This window comes from Magnolia sinica, chromosome 3 (assembly GCF_029962835.1).
Source record: "Magnolia sinica isolate HGM2019 chromosome 3, MsV1, whole genome shotgun sequence".
Lineage (NCBI taxonomy): Eukaryota > Viridiplantae > Streptophyta > Magnoliopsida > Magnoliales > Magnoliaceae > Magnolia > Magnolia sinica.
Genome location: NC_080575.1, coordinates 8760743 through 8780515, shown reverse-complemented (window position 1 = coordinate 8780515; position 19773 = coordinate 8760743). Strand labels below are relative to the sequence as shown.

Here is a 19773-nt window from a genome sequence, read left to right as displayed (position 1 = left end):
TAAGTGATTAATCTCTACTTTTTTTAAAGTGTTTTGACACACACACACACATATATATATATAGAGAGAGAGAGAGAGTCATGCTCACCTACGCACGTGCGCACCTTTGCACACGTGTCATGGGTGTCTAATCTGAACGGTCCATGTGATGCGGAATCCCATGAAACCCCATATAACAAATTTTCACCTGATCTAAAATTCTGGTGGGGCATAGCAAAGAGAAATGCAAATCAACGGAGGAAACTGTTTTCACTTTTCATGGCCCATCAAAGTCTTAGATCAAAGTAAAACTTGGGCTCGGGGGGTTTCATGAGGTGCTGCTTCACATGAACAGTTCAGATTTTAGATCCACATCACGCATGATGGGTTCTCAAAAAAGTTTGACACTAGTTCTGTGTGAACTAGTGCGCCGGTGAGCATTTCCCATATATATATATATATGGGAAAAGGTACTATGCGCTCGACCTCATGAGTCCGTCCCACGAAGTTGATCTGTGTGGGCCCCACCGTGATGCCTTTCGAACATCTACCCCATTAGTCAGATGCACCATTCCATCGTGGGCCTAGGTCTCAAAAATCAAGTCAATCCGTGACTTGTGTGGGCCACACAACATACAGAAGTGGAGAGGGGCCGTGCACTATTAAAACGTTCATAACCATTTTTTGGGCCCACCGAGATGTGGTTTGCAAATCTAGCCCATCCATTATGTGTGTCCCACTTGGATGAGGGTTCAGCCAAGTTTCAGACGCATGCAAATTTCAGGTGGGCCCCACCAAATGCTTTTATATGTTTTAACGGTGTCTTCACATAATTTCAGATGGTATGGCCCACCTGAGTTCCGTATACAGTAGATTTTTGAGATATCCCATAATTTAAAGGGGACCCATCAAATGCACAGTATTGATGGTCGACACGCATCATGGTGGGGCCCACACAGCTCGACCTCACGGGAGCTTATCGTGAGGTCTAGCGTATAGTACCTTTTCCATATATATATATATATATATATATATATATATATATATATATATATATATATAGAGAGAGAGAGAGAGAGAGAGAGAGAGAGAGAGTCATGCTCCCCTGCGCACCTACACATGTTCGCACCTTTGCACACGTGTCATGGGTGTCTAATTTGAACGGTCCATGTGATGTGGAATCCCATGAAACCCCATGTGAGAAAATTTCACCCTGATCTAAAATTCTGGTGGGCCATAGCAAAGAGAAATGCAAATCAAGGGAGGAAACTGTTTTTATTTTTCATGGCACATCAAAGTTTTAGATCAAAGTAAAACTTGGTCCTAATGGGTTTCACGAGGTGCTGGTTCACATAAACGGTTCAAATTTTGGATCCACATCATGTATGATGGGTTCTCAAAAAAGTTTGTATGTAGTACGTACGAACTTGTTCGCAGGTGAGCATTTCCATATATATATATATATATATATATATATATATGGGAACTTTCCATGAGGTTGAGCTATGTAAGCCCTACTATGATGTGTGTCAAACATCAAAACCGTGCATTTGATGGGTCCCTTTAAATTATGGAATATTCCAAAAATCAGCCGCTGTACGGAACTTAGGTGGGCCATACCATCTAAAATCATTTGAAGACATGCCTAAAACATATAAAAGCACTTGGTGGGGCTCACTTGAAATTTGGATGCATCTGAAACTTGGTCTGACCCCTCATCCAAGTGGGACACACATAATGGATGGGCTGGATTTGTGAACAACATCTTGGTGGGCCCGAAAAACGATCATAAATGTTTTAATGAGAGAATAACCCCTCTCAACTTTTGTACGTGGTGTGGCCCACAAAAGTCATGAAATAACTTGATTTTAAGCCCGAGGCCCACCATGGAATGATGCATCTGTCTGATGGGGGTAGATGTTCAACACCCATAACACTGGGCCCACACCACTCGACCTCATGGGAAGCTCCCATGAGCTAGACCGCATATAACTATATACAAGCACACACGAATGCTCAGTTGTACATCATTTGGCATGGAACTCGTGCGAACTTTTTTGAGAACTCATCATAATGTGAATCCAAAATTTGAACGGTCCACCTAAAGCAGAATCTCATTAAACCTTCCAGGCCCAATTTTTACTTTGATCCAAAATTTGGTGGTTCATGAAAAATGAAAATAATTTCCTCCTTTGATTTGCATTTCTCTTTGATATAGCTCACCAGAATTCTATAATGGGATGAAAATTTGTATTTTAAGGTTTCATGGGATTCTGCATCACATAAACCATTCGGATTAAACGCCCCATGGCACGTGTGAAAAAGTATGCACATGCATATGTGTGCATGTGAACATGCATATATTATTTATATTTATTAGGAATTCCGGCATAATTCCAGCCTGTATAATACATATGCCGGAATTCCTAATGAAATTAGGCCGGTACGGTTCAGGCTTTACACCATAGAGTAAGTCATGAATGATGACTTGCATCAAATGATAAAATGACAACTATACACTTGTTGCACTTTTTTTCATCTTTACGCACTTTTTTTTCATCTTTACATGTCGCACGAATGCATATGATTTGTACTCATAACACAGACGACTGACTTGTACTCGTACCATAGACGACAATAAGGAGTTCACATCAAGGTCTTCTCCTTCTTTACAATGTGGGCATCTTTTCTTTTTCTTTTCTATCTTTTTTTTTTTTTTTTAAAAAAAATTGTCGTTAGAACAGCACAATTTTACACTGTTATATTAAGAAAATATGTAGAATGTGGGTGTATCTATCAAAAACATGGGAATGGATTAAGTGCAGCCTTGACCTTACCCAACATATTGCAACCATAACCGTGAGGCCCATATTGATGCATGTATTGTATACATCTAAGCCGTTCATCGGTTTTGCCATATTCTATGAATTGAGCTAAAAAATGAGACAGATCCGAGTCTTATATGAATTACATCATAGGAAACATGGGTGATGGAACGCCTGCCACTAAAAACTTCTTAGGGCACACCTTAATGCTCATATTAATGTTTACTTTTCATCCAACCTGTTAATAAGGTCACTTAGATTTGGATGAAGGGAAAAAACAAATATCAGCTTGATCTAAAAATTTTGTGGCTCACATGAAGTTTTTAATCGTATTTCATCACTTTTTCATGTCATGTGGTTCACTTGAGATTTGGATTGGCTTCATTTTTGGGAATGTGTGCTAAAATGAACTGAAAAAACAGATGGATGGTGTGGATATAAACTACAGACATCAACAAGGTGGATCCATGGTCAGGAACGCATCATCTTGGCTGAGGCTGGGACGGACCTAATCTGTCGACAAAACCATTAAGTGCCCGTCATTTCCTACGAAAAAGTGGGGAAAGGTGAACAACCTTTGAAAGCAGTCGCTTCGATTAGATTCAAGACAAAATCATTGATACTCTGGATGTGCAATGAATGATACACAGGTACATGTTGAATATATGGCAGACAGGTAATTCAAATTAAAGTGTCAAATTTATGTGTATTAGTTTAGATGTATCATGGATTAAAAGTCTGTGCTTATTTGATTATTTGAATATAAGATTAGTAGGCATTTATTGGACCGTTAAAAATTAAAAGTATCCAATGATCTGATTTCAATAAATAAGTGCCCATAAATCAGTGGTTCGGATTATTCAATCAATTTAAATTTTGGACCGTCACTTGGCATCATTAGATTCCACAATTTTGTTGGTTTAATTTGAGATGATGCATGCTACGTCTACCATTTTTAAGTGCACTTGTATCAAGTATCATGTGCAGCCAGAGAATTAAATAACTACCCATCAAGTCAACAGACAGTGTCGATCGCGAGTGGGGGAGGGGTGTCTGCCACCACGTGGGTGTAAAGCGGATCTCAAAATGAACTTTCGAAAATTTAAATTTTAAATGCCTATGGATTCCCGCCACCTGTCTTGGATCCAGCCCATTTCTGGCCGCATATCCAAAAATGAGCTCTCAAGACAGATGGATGGTGTGGATTTCTCACAAACATCACGGTGGACCCCACCTAGCTTTCCAGCGCAGGAACTTTTGGGAAAGGCTTTCGATTGAAATCTGCGTCCGTACGTTTTGTGTGGGCCTCGAGAAGTTTGCCACCATATATTTTATATGGGACTACAGCCGTTGGATCGGATCTTGTTGCAAGCGACCATCGGGTCGGGTCTAAAATTTTAGGCCCGATTTCCATGTAGCACACGTGCCAATCTGGCAAGTGCACTGATCAGACGGGCCAAGTGCGTGCGCTGACACGGATTTGTAGGAATTTCTTTAGACCGTCTATTCCTTTCCTGTAGAGGTGGCCCACTTGATGAGCGGCTCAGCCTCGTGATTTTCGATGCATGGCCATCTTTGCTGCTGAAAATGACAATACACCTCAGATCTCCCACACGCTATTGCTGGCTAAGGAACTGATGTTTACACCCTCCCTTGCGGCAACGAACTGACTTTTCAACCGTACACATAAAGGCGCACGTTAATCTTGACCGTCTAAATCGGATCATAACCCCTAAAAAATTACACCCATCTTATCTCTCCCTTGGAATTTGGAACAGTCACTGTTTTACTTCCAACCATCCATTTGATGGCCATCATTTGGATAGTGATGATTTCTCAACCATTGCGATTTTATAGATATGCTCAATCCACAATTTGGATGGTCTGGATTGCCGTGGCGGATATGATCAGTCAATAGTATTTTCAAGGTGGTGAAATATCGTAGAAGTATTGTTCCTCTGGTGATACACAAAACGTTTGTAACCACTCAAGGCAAATTACAAAATAAAAAAGGAAATGACTTGCAGATGGTGATGGCCATCAGATCAACGGTTTAGATCACTGAAATATGGGCCCCATTTTTTTTTTCACCAAACAAATTATAAATGTGCTGGTGAGCAGCATCCTGTAATTCCTGTTGATGACTGGTGAGAGAGAGAGAGAGAGAGACTGTGAAGGCATTGAATTCTCATACCCACTTAGGGTCAGCTTTTTGTACGGTCTGAACAAGACATCTCATGGCCCCACCTTAGAGTATTAAAATCTTGATATCCTTGTGAAATATGAAGGGGTAGAATATTATGACTTGAATATGGCAGTGTCCTTTTATTTTTAAAATTTATGTGATTTAATTACAAAGCTTCATTATATTAAAATAATTGTATTTAAAATTTTAATGTCTTGATCCAACAGTGTTTGGTAAGTGAGGTCAATCACCGTCTTCTCCAAGGATAACTACTTCGAATCCATGAAATTTCACTCCTCACAAAGGTTTCTCAAATTTATGAAGAAAAATTAAAAAAATATATAGAAATAATATTCATAAAAATTTGTAAATTAATTGTTCGATGAAATAAATGAGTCTTGCCCCCTTTAAATAGGTACCAAGCTTGTAAGAAGTTTCAAAATTAAACTATAACTAAAACTTTCTAAAATTTATAATTTACTATAAATAGTAAATTTACTATTTATAGTTAGTGTCCTATTTGACCTGACTTATTCTAAGCACCTTTCATGACGTACACAACTTCTAAATCCCAACAAATGAAGAGTTACAATCAAATTAAAACTCACTAAAAAAAGTACAAACAAAAATAAATAAGAAATTTGAGTGTAGATTTGATGGAATCTAGCAAGTTTAGCATGGGCAACCCAGATATGCTGGGTTGTTGGCTAAAGTAGTTCGTCCTATCTCAAAATCATATATGGTAAGTCGAGTAACTCATTTCGGTTGGCGAGATATATTTATTTTAAAGTTTTGACAGTTTCAATGACTTCTGCTTCCGATCGGGCCTTCTCTGATCCATCCTGAACAAAAAAAGTGTCTGCGACCCGCTCTACATCAGTAAGTTACCATAGAGTTAATTTGTGGACCACTGGATCCAATCTATAGCTCAAATAATGTGTGTTTCAACATGTCATGAGTTCAAGTAGACGCGGTGTCTGTGAGTTTATGCATTAAAAAACTCCTTGGACTGCTACGAAGCGTACATGATAACTATTATAATTTTAGAGTTTACTTTTTTTTTTTTAGAAATATTATCTTCTAAAAGTCTATTTGAATGGTGAAAAAAAAAAAAAAGGAGAAAAAAGAAATGAAGATGAGATGCTTCATATTTAATGGAGTGTTTCAGTGTATTTTTCATATTTCATTTTATATTTTGAAAGTAAAGAAAATATTTATATTTTATAATTATTATCTTTATATACAATTAGATTATTATGCATAGTGGTTGCTATGAAAGAAATATGAGATTTTTGCTTACTAATTAAGATGCAATATGTTGAAATTCATATAAATTAATTCTCTTGTAACATATAAAAAGTCATCATTGAATAATTATTATAAATTCATATTGAATCTAAAAAGCATTACAATGAAATTTTGACTTTTTTTTTTTCATGTGCATCCAATTATATAATGATGAAGTCTTTCTTTTCTTTTCATTTTTCATCGTGGGCTATTGGGTTTTCCAATTTTATATGAAATACAAAGTAAATAAACTATCATTAACATTTACAAGTGTTTGTTTTAATGCAAATTATTGCTCATAAATCGAATGTCAAATACATGTTATATTTTATCATTATAAAACTATCATTTTTATAGTGATTTCGGTTTGAAATAAACAATGTAGTAAATTTGTTATTATAATCAAATGTAAGTAATATCAGCACATAATTATAAAAGTAAATAATTACTATCCATTTACTGCCATCTATTGCTGTGATTGGAAAACCAAGCAAGCTATCTGGATTTCTAAGTGATTAAGTAACTTAAATTTTTTTTAAAAAAAACCTATAATTAATCATAAACCAAACTTATATCAAATAAGTTATTTATCTAATGTTGTAAGTAAATTCTATTATTATTATTATTTAAAGGTAACTTATTTGGTGATATCCAAACGGGCCCTAATGCGAGTGGCTGATGACTTAACATTTTTTTTCATGTCCATAGGTGTCCGATGGGTCTAATTATTGAATCATCTTACCGGGATGTGGTTATTGTGCTTAGAAGCTAGGTCGGGCCCGCTATGATGCTTGTGAAAAATTCATATTTTTAAGAGATTCAAAACTCAAGTAGGCTATGGTATAGAAAAAATGAGGATTCAATGTCTACCATGAAGGTATAAGCGGGTCATAAAAGTCATGAATTGGGCTAATATTTGTGTTTTCAATTCATCCCAGCAGGAATGACATTATAAATGGCATACAAACATCATGGTTGAACTTTAGGGTGGCTTCAATGGTAGTTATAATCTATGTCATTAACTACATGTGCGCGTGTGTGCGCTAAGCAGAGTAGAGTCGTGCTATGCCGCATTATGCCGCACCATGCCATGTTGAGTCAAGCCAAGTCCCAGTCCGTGTCCATATGTGCGTGTACGATGAGCCGGGCCACGAGTGCGGATGTACTCGGGCAGGTGTGTGTATGGGTACTCACGAGATTTTATTTTGTACGAAACTGTAATCGCAATTATACTTTTTTGTTTTGAAACAAAGGTATGTGGACAATCGGTTGGTTGCACCTATTGGATTTAAATCTAATAGACCAAATCATTTTGAAACGGTTCCTAGTACACTACTTTGGAGTCTATGCAAGTACTTTCATTTCGTTTTCGAAATACGAAAAATTATTTCTATTCTTCTATGAAAAATGACTCTTTACTTCTTTTCTTTTTTACAAGTTTTAATTGTTGAGTTAGTGGTTGAGTTAACTCAGAACTTTCAGGTTAAACCACAACTAGTTTGAACCTATACACAGTAAGTATACTGCTGGGACTTAATTTTTATGAATCTATTTAACTCAACCAAATATCCTAACATTTCATGCCAAGCCGTTCATAGACATAGTGATGGACCCACTAAATGCACTCAGCTCAAAGGCAGATCTGCTTACCAAGTGGGATATAATTGTATATTGGATGTGGGCTCGAGATTAAGATGTGTAGTCGTCCATCATTTTCATACATGCGGCCTAAAGTGTGACCCATCAAATCAACAGTTCGGATCACCACCGACGGATCTTAAATATCCTCGGTCGAGGATCGTATAGACTTATGCAGAAAAAGACGTTAGCTTTGGAGTTTTGTCTACCGAACACAATATAACCGTGGCTTTTCTCACATGTAATGATGGCACTCTAGTAAATTCCACGTATCCTATGCTGCTTAGTTATCTAATCTAAACGAGTACGTTTTAGCCTCTGTCGCGACTTAAAATCCAACCCGTGTCGTCACCCGCCGGGACCCACGTGATGAGATGGAAGGACGATTTTAGCCGTCCATATCTTCCTTGATAACATAAATAATCTACTAGCCTGTAATCGGGCTTCAGTAATGATCCTAACCTTTTGTTTTTATATTTGAATGTGAACCATTGAATTTTCCTTTTCTTTGTTCTTACGTCTTTTACAGAAGCTGATGGTAGTATCATCCGTTCATCTGCTATCCTGTGTAGTATAGAGTCCATATCATGGACGATCCTGATCGTATGATCACTGAGCATGTGGGCCAAATGATGGCAATAAACTTTGGATTCTGAGTCGCGACAGACCCAAAACCAATTCCCAAATTGGTATACAATACGAGCGTGGAGGTATCTGCTAGCGTACAACACACTTTCTCAGACACTTTTACCCGTACGCACGTGCTAACGTAGCAAGTGTAAAATCCCAGCGGTGAATAAGGTGGTATCCACCGTCAATATACATGCAGCAAAAGATCAGGCCACTGGACCATTTCTTTTGAAAAAGAAACTGACGGTTAATATAAGCCTACCACCAACGGTCTAAAAAATCGACGTACTAGGTACAGATAAACATGATCACTGAATAAGAATTACTTTTGTGACCGTTCATGTTCAAAGTCCCAACTCATTCACGGTTCAGATCTCTCGAAAAGTGGCACATGTAAAGTGTGCCGCGTGTAAAACGTGCGTTAGAGAATAGCGGTCTGAACTTTTACAACGTCTCTACCTCTCTTTTTTCTATTTCTTCTTCCAAATGGATCGACAAAACACATATAAGACTATTCTCTCTCTCCAAAAAAATTAAAAAAAAAAAGCGCAAAATCAGAAATTCCCCATCTCTTCTTTCATCATTTCCTTCAAAACCCATCTCTCAGAGAAAGTGTTCAAAAAAAAAAAAAAAAAAGATAGAGAGAGAGAGAGAGGAAAAAGAGAGAGAAGAGGAAGAAGAGCTGACCCTGGCCAGCGCCACAGGCTGTAATTTGTATAGAAAATTCTTCTCATTTTTATTGAATTTTGGGGATCATTTGGTAAAATGCGTCGATTTGGGGAGAGTTTTGGAGCATTCATCAACAACAGATGGCTGGTTTTCGTGGCAGCGATGTGGATGCAATCCTGCGCAGGTATTGGGTACCTGTTTGGAAGCATTTCGCCTGCAATAAAGAGCTCCCTCAATTACAATCAGCGGCAGATTGCCCGTTTGGGTGTTGCAAAGGACCTGGGCGACAGCATTGGATTCCTGGCGGCGACTCTCTGCGAGTCGCTGCCGATGTGGGCAGCTCTGCTCGTCGGTGTTCTGCAGAATTTCGTGGGATATGGTTGGGTTTGGCTGATCGTGACGGGTAGAGTGCCGGCTCTTCCGTTGTGGGCGGTGAGTCTATTCGATTCCTCTGTTTTTGATGGTTTGGTGGAATTTGGTGAATTGGGTATTGTCTCGATTCTGTTGAGGTGTTTGGAATTTTTTTAGGCGTGTGTGTTCTTCATTTGATGGGTTTTGTGGGTTTTTGGTGGATTGGGTTTCTCTTTGATTTTATTGAGATTTCTGAAATTGGCTTTTTCTTTTGGGTTTGTTTGATGGGTTTTGATGAATTGTACTTTGTATTATTTGTTTGTTCTTCTTCTTCTTCTTCTTTTTCTAATTATGGTGTGTTTGGTTGCACCAAATATCATGAAATTTCATATTATTTTATGATTAATCAGTCTAGTTTGGTGCAAAATTCGATCCTATTTTATGAGATTTGGTGCAACACTCCCTTATTGAGATTATTGGTTCTGTTTTTATCGATCTTATTTTGTTGTGTTTGATATTATTGTGATTTCGATGAACTGGGTTTTGAGGGAATGGATTTTTATTGTGGTTTCTGAAATTGGTATTCTTTTTCCTGATCTGTTTTGGATGGGTGGATTCTGCTCTCTCTCTCTCTCTCTCTCTCTCTCTCTCTCCCTTTTCGTTTTGCCCGGTCGTTTCAACTGTCCCTGTTCTTGGCAATACCATAAATAAGCTTTAATCCAATAATCCTTCTCCAATGATGATCCTGACGTTTGATTTTGGAATTGAATATGAGCCGTGAGAATTTTCCTTTCACCCTTATGCTCATCTAGTACAGTGATTTTCAAACTCATCCGTTCAGCTTAATTTTCTTGTTGTAGCTTCTTTAGCATAGCTTTCACAAAGCAGACGGTCCTGATCATAGGACCATCTCAGGGCCCTGAGGTGGTGAAAATATAATAGCGATCTGTAATTGGAAAAAGAAAAAAGGTGAAATTATTTTAGGAATTCTGTTTTTCCAAAAATTCCCTCCCCCCCGAAAAAAGGGGGCATTTACCAAGGATTCCCTTCATCTCTTTTGGTTTTTTCTTCTGAAAATAGTGGAGTCGAGCATTGTGGACTCACATCGTGCATAGATGCACATTCAAACAGTCCGACAAGTGCACCCCGCCACAATGATCAGACACCCAAAAAATCTGGTCAATCTGGCCATCATGTGGGTCACACCACCCAAAAACCTCCGAATTCACACTGATGATTAGGTTGGCCTGATTTTTGGGGTTGTCTGATCATCCAGTACTGTGAACGTAATTTACATTTGGAGTCCAATCCCTCATTGTGAATGGCGAGGAAGGGAACTGCAATTTGATTATTTCCACTTCATTAGATCTATTATTGTGATTCAATTCGATAGTGTATACTAATGCACCTGTAGAGAACCGTTCAATTTCTCTCATGAATTGAGATCTCACAAGGGGTTCAGGACAATTAACCACTTGCTCTAAAAGCACGAACTAATAGAGCATGGCGAATTAATTCCTTTATCTCATAGCCCAAAACCCACATCTTATGGGGTAGGACCTCTGCCGAACCGTGGGCGGTGGGCCCTACTTCATATGGGTTCCACTTCACATGGGCTGCCCACCCCGAGTGTGCCCCTACATCCCACAAGCCACCCCACTTGAGCCCGGTGTGAAAATGCCCCTGCATTATTCGGGACTCGTTTTTCTACACATCTGTTTGAAGGATAGCCCAAAAATACACTGATTGGATGTCCTTAACCATCTGATTTTGTTTTTTTAGGCATTTCAGTATTGGTTTGGTTTTCAGTTTGTATGAGTGGTGGAAAGTGGGGCTTATGCTTTAGTGATCCTAGCAGTTAAATTTGAAGGGCCCCACTGTGATGGCACATTCACCTTTGAGGTATTATACAACGCTCGGGCTTATATGTTTACAACGTTGGTTGGGTTTCCAGTTTGCATGAGTTGGGGAAAGTAGGCCTCATGCTTCAATGATGCTAGTGGGTCAAATTTGATGGGCCCCACTGTGAATGGGGCATTCACCAGAAGAATCCCAATCCTTCTATAGGTGTTTAAAAAGTAGGCAGTTAAGAGAGAATAACAGAACGGTACACATTCATACAAGAAAAGATCAAGAGTTATACAGCTAGAATCTTCCAATCTGGGGGATTTTTTATGCATGGGCCATCAATAGTGAGGCCTGTAATTTCAACAGTTTGGATAATTTAACCATGGGCCCCACTTGTACAAGCTTGAAAGCTGAACAGTACAGTAAAACAATCCACTCCGCACTTTCCATGATATGCATATTTTTTTAGCTGTTCATTTTATGGCCACATGTAACGTATGATCGTTTTCGGGGCACTGTTCAGGTTGAATCGCTAGTCTTCCAACCTGCCTGGTTATTTTGGGATGATTGGTTCGGACCCTGAAGATGTCTGTTGTGTGCCTGTTGTGAATTCTTGTGCAATAACTCCTATTGAATTAGCAATCCTCATGTTTTGAACAGTAAGAAACTATTTAGCTTGCATTCTTTAGTGTTTTTCATGAAAATAGCACATTGGGGGCCATTTCTCTCCCTAACCTTTCCTCAACTATTCAGCTTGCTAATCTTTTCACCCAGATTGAGTAAAGGGTGACAACTTTTCTTGGTCGACAAGCTCTCCCTTTGGGGTTGTTTGGGGCGAGGGATTTGTGAAACCCATGGATTTCAAATTACCCTTGTTTGTTTGTTTTTTTTTTTTTTTGGTTGGCGATTTGCCAAATTTGTGGACTGCACCCCCATAATTCCATGGATATGGGACAAATCCAAATCATCCCAAAAAACTAAAGACTTTGCAAATTTGTAAAATGAGAGACCTGGCCCTGTTTGGGGCCAGTGAAATGAGACTAAGGATTTGATGAATCCATGAACTTGTCAAATTCATGGATTTGCAATGGATTTGGATTTGGCAATTCCCGAAATCCACTCTTTGGAAATCAAGCTACAAAGCCTTGGATTTGGGAGCATTTATGGCAATCTCAGAGCAGTTATTGCATCGGAATAACTTTTGTTGCTTTTAAGCAAGTCTCTCATTTTGTGGATGTGCAAAATCTTTTGTTTTTGGGGGGATTTGGATTTGCCCCAAATCCCCTGATTTACAGGGGTGTGGATTTGGGAAATCCACTAATTTGTCAAATCCTCGACCAAAAACAGACAAGGGAGATTTGAAATATGTGTATTTCACAAATTCCTATCCCAAACCCCTTACACCAAACAGCTAAGGCTATTCTATTGCAATTGCTCTCAAATCCATGAATTTGTAACTTGAATCCCAGACAATTGACTTTTAGATTTGTTAAATTAACATCCAATGCAAATCCATGAATTTGACAAGTTCATGGATTTACAAATTCATATTCTCATTTCCCTTATCCCAAACAGGGTCTTTTTGAATATAGCATGGTAGAATTGCTCGATAGCTACAGTATGTAATTATTTATTGTAAGCCTTCACATCCTTGAAGGAATTTCTGTTGTTTTTCTTTTTATTTTTGTTCGCATATTCTTTATGGATTTTATTTTATTTTTTTAATTTATTCATTATTTTGTAGTCTGATTCTTAATGCTAACATTGATATCTTGTTTTTATTCAAAATTGAGTTCATATTGGTTGAGTCATGAGATGCTCCCCACATGGTACTAGATGGTGCTTGCCAGGTTACATGTTCCAATTATCTAACCCATCCATCTGGTAGGATGCACCTCGGATGGATCATAGTTTGAAAACCATGTTCATTATTTATACTTTGGTTGCATTTGAATGGTGGTTAAGACAAAAGAAGATCAAGTCCAGAATCAACTGGAAAATGTTGTGGGTTGAAATGCCGAATTAGCACGAACTTTGTTTGGATCAACATCATCTACTGCGGGTTCCACCAGATGGATAGGTGGGATCATCTAACTATGCGACCATGTGGGCCCCACCTAGAAAAATATGTTGTCGAGAGGGAGTCATAACTCGCACGGAATGAACTCTATCCAATTATTGCTACAAGCATGGTTTCTAGACTAGGAGACCCCAGATTGAGTTGTTTGGTTTCGAGTCGAATCGGGAGCCACGCCTGAGTCAAGGGTTACTTGGAACAAAATGGATTGGGTAGTGATATATCCGAGTTGCACCCAACTCATATGAGTCTTAAAACCAAGGCTACAAGACAAGGAGAACTTATGCTTAACTGAGTGCTAACTGAGTGTTGGTGTGCAGATGTGCATTCTCATATTCGTCGGAACAAATGGAGAGACCTACTTCAATACAGCTTCACTAGTTTCATGCGTCCAGAACTTCCCCAAGAACAGGGGTCCAGTAGTGGGGATATTGAAGGGGTTTGCTGGTTTGGGAGGTGCAATTTTAACTCAAGTGTATGCAATAATCCACTCACCGGATCACGCATCCCTCATCTTCATGGTTGCCGTCGGGCCATCAATGGTAGTGATTGCTCTAATGTTCATTGTCCGACCTGTTGGAGGCCACAAACAAGTGCGGCCTTCTGACACTTCAAGCTTCACATTCATTTACAGTGTATGCCTGATTCTGGCAGCTTATTTGATGGGGGTCATGCTTGTTGAAGATTTAGTTGATTTAAGTTATACCGTGATTATATTATTCACAGTCATATTGTTCCTTCTTCTATTGGTTCCAATCACAATTCCTGTGGTACTTAGTTTTTATTTGGCGTCCCCACAATCTCCGGCAGAAGAGAGACTTTTGCCGGAGGACGAGAAGCAACGGCCGGGTAAATTGGTTCATTCGACGGACATGAATGAGGTTATTTTAAGTGAGCTCGAAGATGAGAAGCCAAGGGAAGTAGATCTGCTTCCTGCATCGGAGAGGCAAAAGAGAATCGCCCAATTGCAGGTGAAATTGTTTCAAGCAGCAGCTGAGGGGGCAGTGAGGGTGAAGAGGAGGAAAGGTCCACGTAGAGGGGAGGACTTTACTTTGAGGCAGGCATTGATCAAGGCGGATTTCTGGCTTATTTTCTTTTCACTTCTATTGGGTTCAGGGTCTGGTTTGACAGTCATTGATAACTTGGGTCAGATGAGCCAGTCGTTGGGGTATGATAATACTCATATATTTGTATCATTGATCAGCATTTGGAATTTTCTGGGCCGTGTCGGTGGGGGTTATCTTTCAGAGATCATCGTGAGGTACGATCATCATTTCAGATTTCATGCCTTAAGGACCTATCCTCCTTTTTGTTATCCATGCCTTTCTTGCCTTTTTGGATGCACCCTCAAAAGGGCATTTGATGCCTAAATGCCGTTTTGAGCCAAACCCCTTTTCATTTGGTGCATTTGGATGCACTCCAATAAAACCCATGTGATGCCCTACTCGTTGAAACAGTGCTAAAAAGCCCACTAGCCAAAGACTAATCTGATTGGCTTTTGGAAAATTGATTGACAAAGTAGATGTAGAACCGCTTTTGCAGAAAACTCTCCTCTTTTTTTTCTTTTTCCTTTTTTTTTTTGCTGAAATTGCGTCCAAACAGGCCATAAATCTGGTTAGCCCATCATGGATACTTAGGGGCCTAAAGGAACAGTTTCACCAGTGGTCCTTTTCAACGTATGAAATTGTTTGCATGATCCAATCATGATGGGGCTAACCAGATGAACAGTAGTAACGCTTGGAAATGGACCCACCCTCCATTTTCCTCGGCCGAACATTGTATATCTTCTAAAACCGATGGCCACGATTGTCATTGTAGCAACACAAAATGGCTATCAAATCCAAATCTCCTTTTCTGGTTTCTGATCTCACGTGGTTTGTTTCTAACAGAGATTATGCATACCCAAGGCCAGCGGCAATGGCTGTGGCTCAGATCATAATGGCTTTTGGGCACTTCTTCTTTGCCATGGCATGGCCCGGAACAATGTACGTCGGAACACTACTGATTGGACTCGGATATGGGGCTCACTGGGCAATAGTGCCAGCTGCTGCGTCGGAGCTGTTTGGCTTGAAGAACTTTGGAGCCTTGTACAATTTCCTCACTCTAGCCAACCCCGCTGGCTCCTTAATATTCTCTGGTTTAATCGCTAGCAGTATATATGATTATGAGGCTGAGAAACAAGCTGGGATACAGCATCATCCAATAAACTTAGTACCCGCTGTCAGAACGATGCTTAGTGGGGCCTTAGGAGCAGAAGAGTCACTGACATGTGACGGTGCCATATGCTTTTTCCTCACATTTTTGATCATGTCAGGGTTATGTGTTATCGCCGTTGTATTGAGCATGATCGTCGTGTATAGGACCAAGATCGTCTATGCCAACCTTTATGGAAAAACCCGCACTTGAGCTGCTTCTTGTAGTAGAAGCACAACAGTTTAGGCTGCGTTTGGATGCACAAGTGAATTGAATTGTGAATTGAACTGCCAATTCAGTTGATTTTCCTTGGTATCGGTAGTGAGAAAGGTATCCCTTGAATTTCAGCCACGCAGCTTCCGTGTCCAACTTGAAAGTAATGCATTGGCTATGTGTGTGAATGCTAAGGGAACTACAACTTGATCATTTCCACTTTATTGGACTAGCGATTGCAATTTAATTCAATAATGCATCCAAACACACCCTTGGTGAGGAAATACATATCCAATATTTTCTCTAAAACTTCGATGGTGGTTCCTCTATTCTAAGAAGATTCGATGTGCACGGCATTCGGAGGTATTTGTCAAGAAAGAGAAGGTTGGAAGTTGACATCTTCTTAAAGGCAGGCGTATCGATGCCCAGATAGATGCTAGTTATTCATTGTTTGCTTGCAGATACCACTCAGCGCTCTCTCGAATCATGTAAGTTCTTCTCAATGTTGTAAGATCATGCTAGCCTCTGTTGTTTTGGAATCCATTTTAGTTTAGTTTACCTTAAAGTTTGAAGTTTGTATTTCTACCTCTTGTGTGTGGGATATGCTTGTTATTTGTGCGGGCCCTGCCATTGAATTGTTAAGCTGAAACATTATGGCAGGCCCCATTTGATCTGTTTTTCAAGCCTCACCGTGAATGCAATCTATTTACCTTAGATTCGAAGTTTATTTGAAGGTTAGCTGTTGCATGGAAACAATGTTTTCATGGTTTCACTTGCTAAATTAGCGAGTTTATCCCTTTTGAGGAAATGTGTGATCTGAGGACATGATGGTATGCTTGAGTTTCCCATTACTACAAGTGGGGCCCATTGTTCATTGGTCCATGTTGTTGATGTGGTGGGCCCTGGCACAGATGGAGCATGCCCTAGAGATCCTTTTGATAGGAGAATCTTAACCTATTGTTCGCTGTTTTTAAGCCACTCTTCGACTTCGTTATTTCCAATCTATCTATTTGTAGCATGGATTGCCGACTTGCCCAAGTTGACTCGGACTCGGTCAGGACTGGAACAGGTAGTTACCACAATGCACCTCCCCCAATCCAACCCAACTCAGGTGAGTCATGACTCAACTTGAACCCAAACTGAGTTGGGATGGGTCGGTGAGTCAAGAAACCATAATTCGCTGGCCACCAAGTGATGAGCTAGGATTGTATCATCAAGACTTTTTAATGCAGGGGCATTTTCACACCGGGCTCGTGTGGGGTGGCCCGTGGGATGCATGAGCACATTCGGGGTGGGCAGCCCATGTGAGGCAGATGGCTCATGTGAAGTGTAACCCATGTGAAGTGGGGCCCACAAGGGGGTTCAACCGAGGTCCTAACCCACGGGATGTGGGACATGGGCTATGAGATGAAGGGATTGATTCGTCATGCTATATAGTTCGAGCTTTAAGAGTAAGTGATTAATTATCCTGAATCAAAGTGGCATCAAAGCGGGAGGTCTCGTGTTCGAGACTTCTCGCGAGGGGTGATTAATGCGGGGGCATTGGGAGCCTGGGCTAAGTCACACGTGCATTGAGGTGGGTCCTAGGTTACAGTAAATTCACTTCCCTGTACATGGTGCCTAGTGTTTGGATGACCAAGTCATTTTTCTGATTTAGCTAGCTGTGGATTAGGTAGGGTTTCCTGCTAAGTCTGCAAGCTTGAAGATTTTAACTTGTAAAAATGTGGCTTTGTATCCATTCAATGTGCACAGTTGTTATACTACACCTCTTGATGGATGGATGTAGATCATTTCCGTGCGTCCAAATTGTGGACCGTAGACATGGCACGTGTATGATGATTTTTGAACCATGTGTCATGTATACCATTCATTAATGGATTAACAAATTTGTATTTGATTATACTCCACCATCTAAAAAATGGGCCTTTACCCATTCAATAGAAGCCATTGCTTGTATTTGTGTTTTAGTGTTCATTTGTAAGCCACCAAAAGCTAGAACTGTCTAACCACCATGATTTTTGGACCATAGCTCAATCTGCTATCATTTTTTTCACTCTTTTTTCTTTCGGAGGATATTAATTTCTTCAAGAAGAATAAAACAAGCATTAGATTAAGACAAGTTGGGTATTTGGATTGCATGGTTGTTCTTCTTCTTCTTCTTCTTCTTTTCCAAATAAATGATTTGGATTGCATGGTTTTATTCAAAATAAACATTATGTTGTCCAAGGAAGAGGCATGAATGGAACTGTCCAATGGATTCTGGATGGACCATGTTCACTCACCGAACTTCAAGAATCAGCCCAAGACCCAACTCAACCATAAACCCAACCCAAGCTATCCAACCTGACCCAGACCCAAAGGTGGAACAATACATAAAGTGATATTGAACCCACTGACCTGACTGATTATACTTTTAAAATAAATAAATAAAATTGGCCATTAGATTTTAAAAGAGAGTCAAATATTTAAAATTTAATATACATGTGTGGATCGCTTAGATGATTGTGCTGCTGGAATTTTGGTATATGGCATGTTACAATGAATGGTCTAGACTACTCACATGTGTGGCATCTAACCATAGGAATGAGGCCCATTCATAGTGCTGTGATGAGTGGACTTGACCTTTTATGATTGATGGCTGTTAGGAGCAGACATTCTATAGAACCTGTAAAGAGAAGGATCACACTATGGCCTTTAATGATTGATGGTTGTTACAAGTAGAGCTATTATAGACCTTCTATAGAGAAGGATCATGCTAAGATGGGTCTCAATTTCATTAACTGGCTCTGCCTCCTCGGTGGACTCTTCATGAGATTTACTCCGTACATCAGGTTGGCTAACTCAACGTTTAGTTGGGACCCAAAAATCTGTTGGATCTTTTGGCTTCATATGTATTTGAATTGTGTATGATACAAAATAATTAAGAATCCAATCCTAGGAATAGAGTTGTACACGAGTCGATCCGAGTCAAGCTTGCCACAACTCGGCTTGGCTCCGCCTGTAGCTAACCCCAGCTCAAGCTCAGCTCGACTCAGTCCTCAAGTTTCTCTAGCCAGCTCGGCTCAGTCCGGTCAGTAGCTCGGGCCAGTTGGAGCCTGTGCGGCATTTTATCAAACACCTGGAATGCATTTTAAATTTCTCATAGAATGCAAAACAGTAACAACACTTTACAGGTATTTCATCAAACAACTTGCGTGCAACATCAAAATCAAACACCTGGCATATCCATTCTTTCCTCGCCAACACTTCGTGAAGTCATTTCATCAAACACTTGGCGAGCAACATCCATATCAAAATAACCGAGTCACCGATCTGATTCGATCTGAGTTGAGTCGAGTTCGGACAAGCTTGAACTCGGCTCGAATTTTTTTCGAGCTCCAAAAACCAACTTGACTTGGCCTGAATCCAACTTTGAGCTGAGGCGAGGTGAGCTTTTTCAACTCAAATCGCTCGAGCTGACCGAGCTAACTCAACTCGTGTACAGCTCTACCTAGGAATAGTTGTAATCAATAATATCAGATTTTTTAAAGCATGTAAGGATACATGGATGACATTGAACATGGATGCAATCAGTCCTTACTCTTGCTTGGGTAGTAGACTCTCAAGAGTTTCAACACCTGGTCAAGGGTTTGAGTACCCATAGGTGATGAAATTCCACTACGGTGTGAGTGTGAGGGTGTGTGTGCGTGTGTAAAAAAAATAATCTAAATATTCTTGTTTATGTCAATTTACCAACACTAAAAAAATAAATTTGATTTTCCTCGGCTTACACCCATTTTGAAAACCTTTCAATAAAACTAGATTTTATATATGTGTAGGTGAGGGGACTAATATATATATTTATAGAAAAAGATGGTAGAAAAAAATTACATATATTA

General features: G+C 39.7%; 1 protein-coding gene across 1 annotated transcript; it reads left to right on the top strand.

Moving 5' to 3' along the window:
• Window positions 1-9091: 9091 nt before the first annotated feature.
• Window positions 9092-16609, top strand: LOC131239458 (protein NUCLEAR FUSION DEFECTIVE 4-like). Its single transcript, XM_058237164.1, has 3 exons — window positions 9092-9645; window positions 13810-14750; window positions 15379-16609. Exons 1-3 carry the CDS (start codon window positions 9310-9312, stop codon window positions 15893-15895), a joined length of 1794 nt encoding a protein of 597 aa, XP_058093147.1. The 5' UTR covers window positions 9092-9309; the 3' UTR covers window positions 15896-16609.
• The last annotated feature ends 3164 nt before the right edge of the window (window positions 16610-19773 follow it).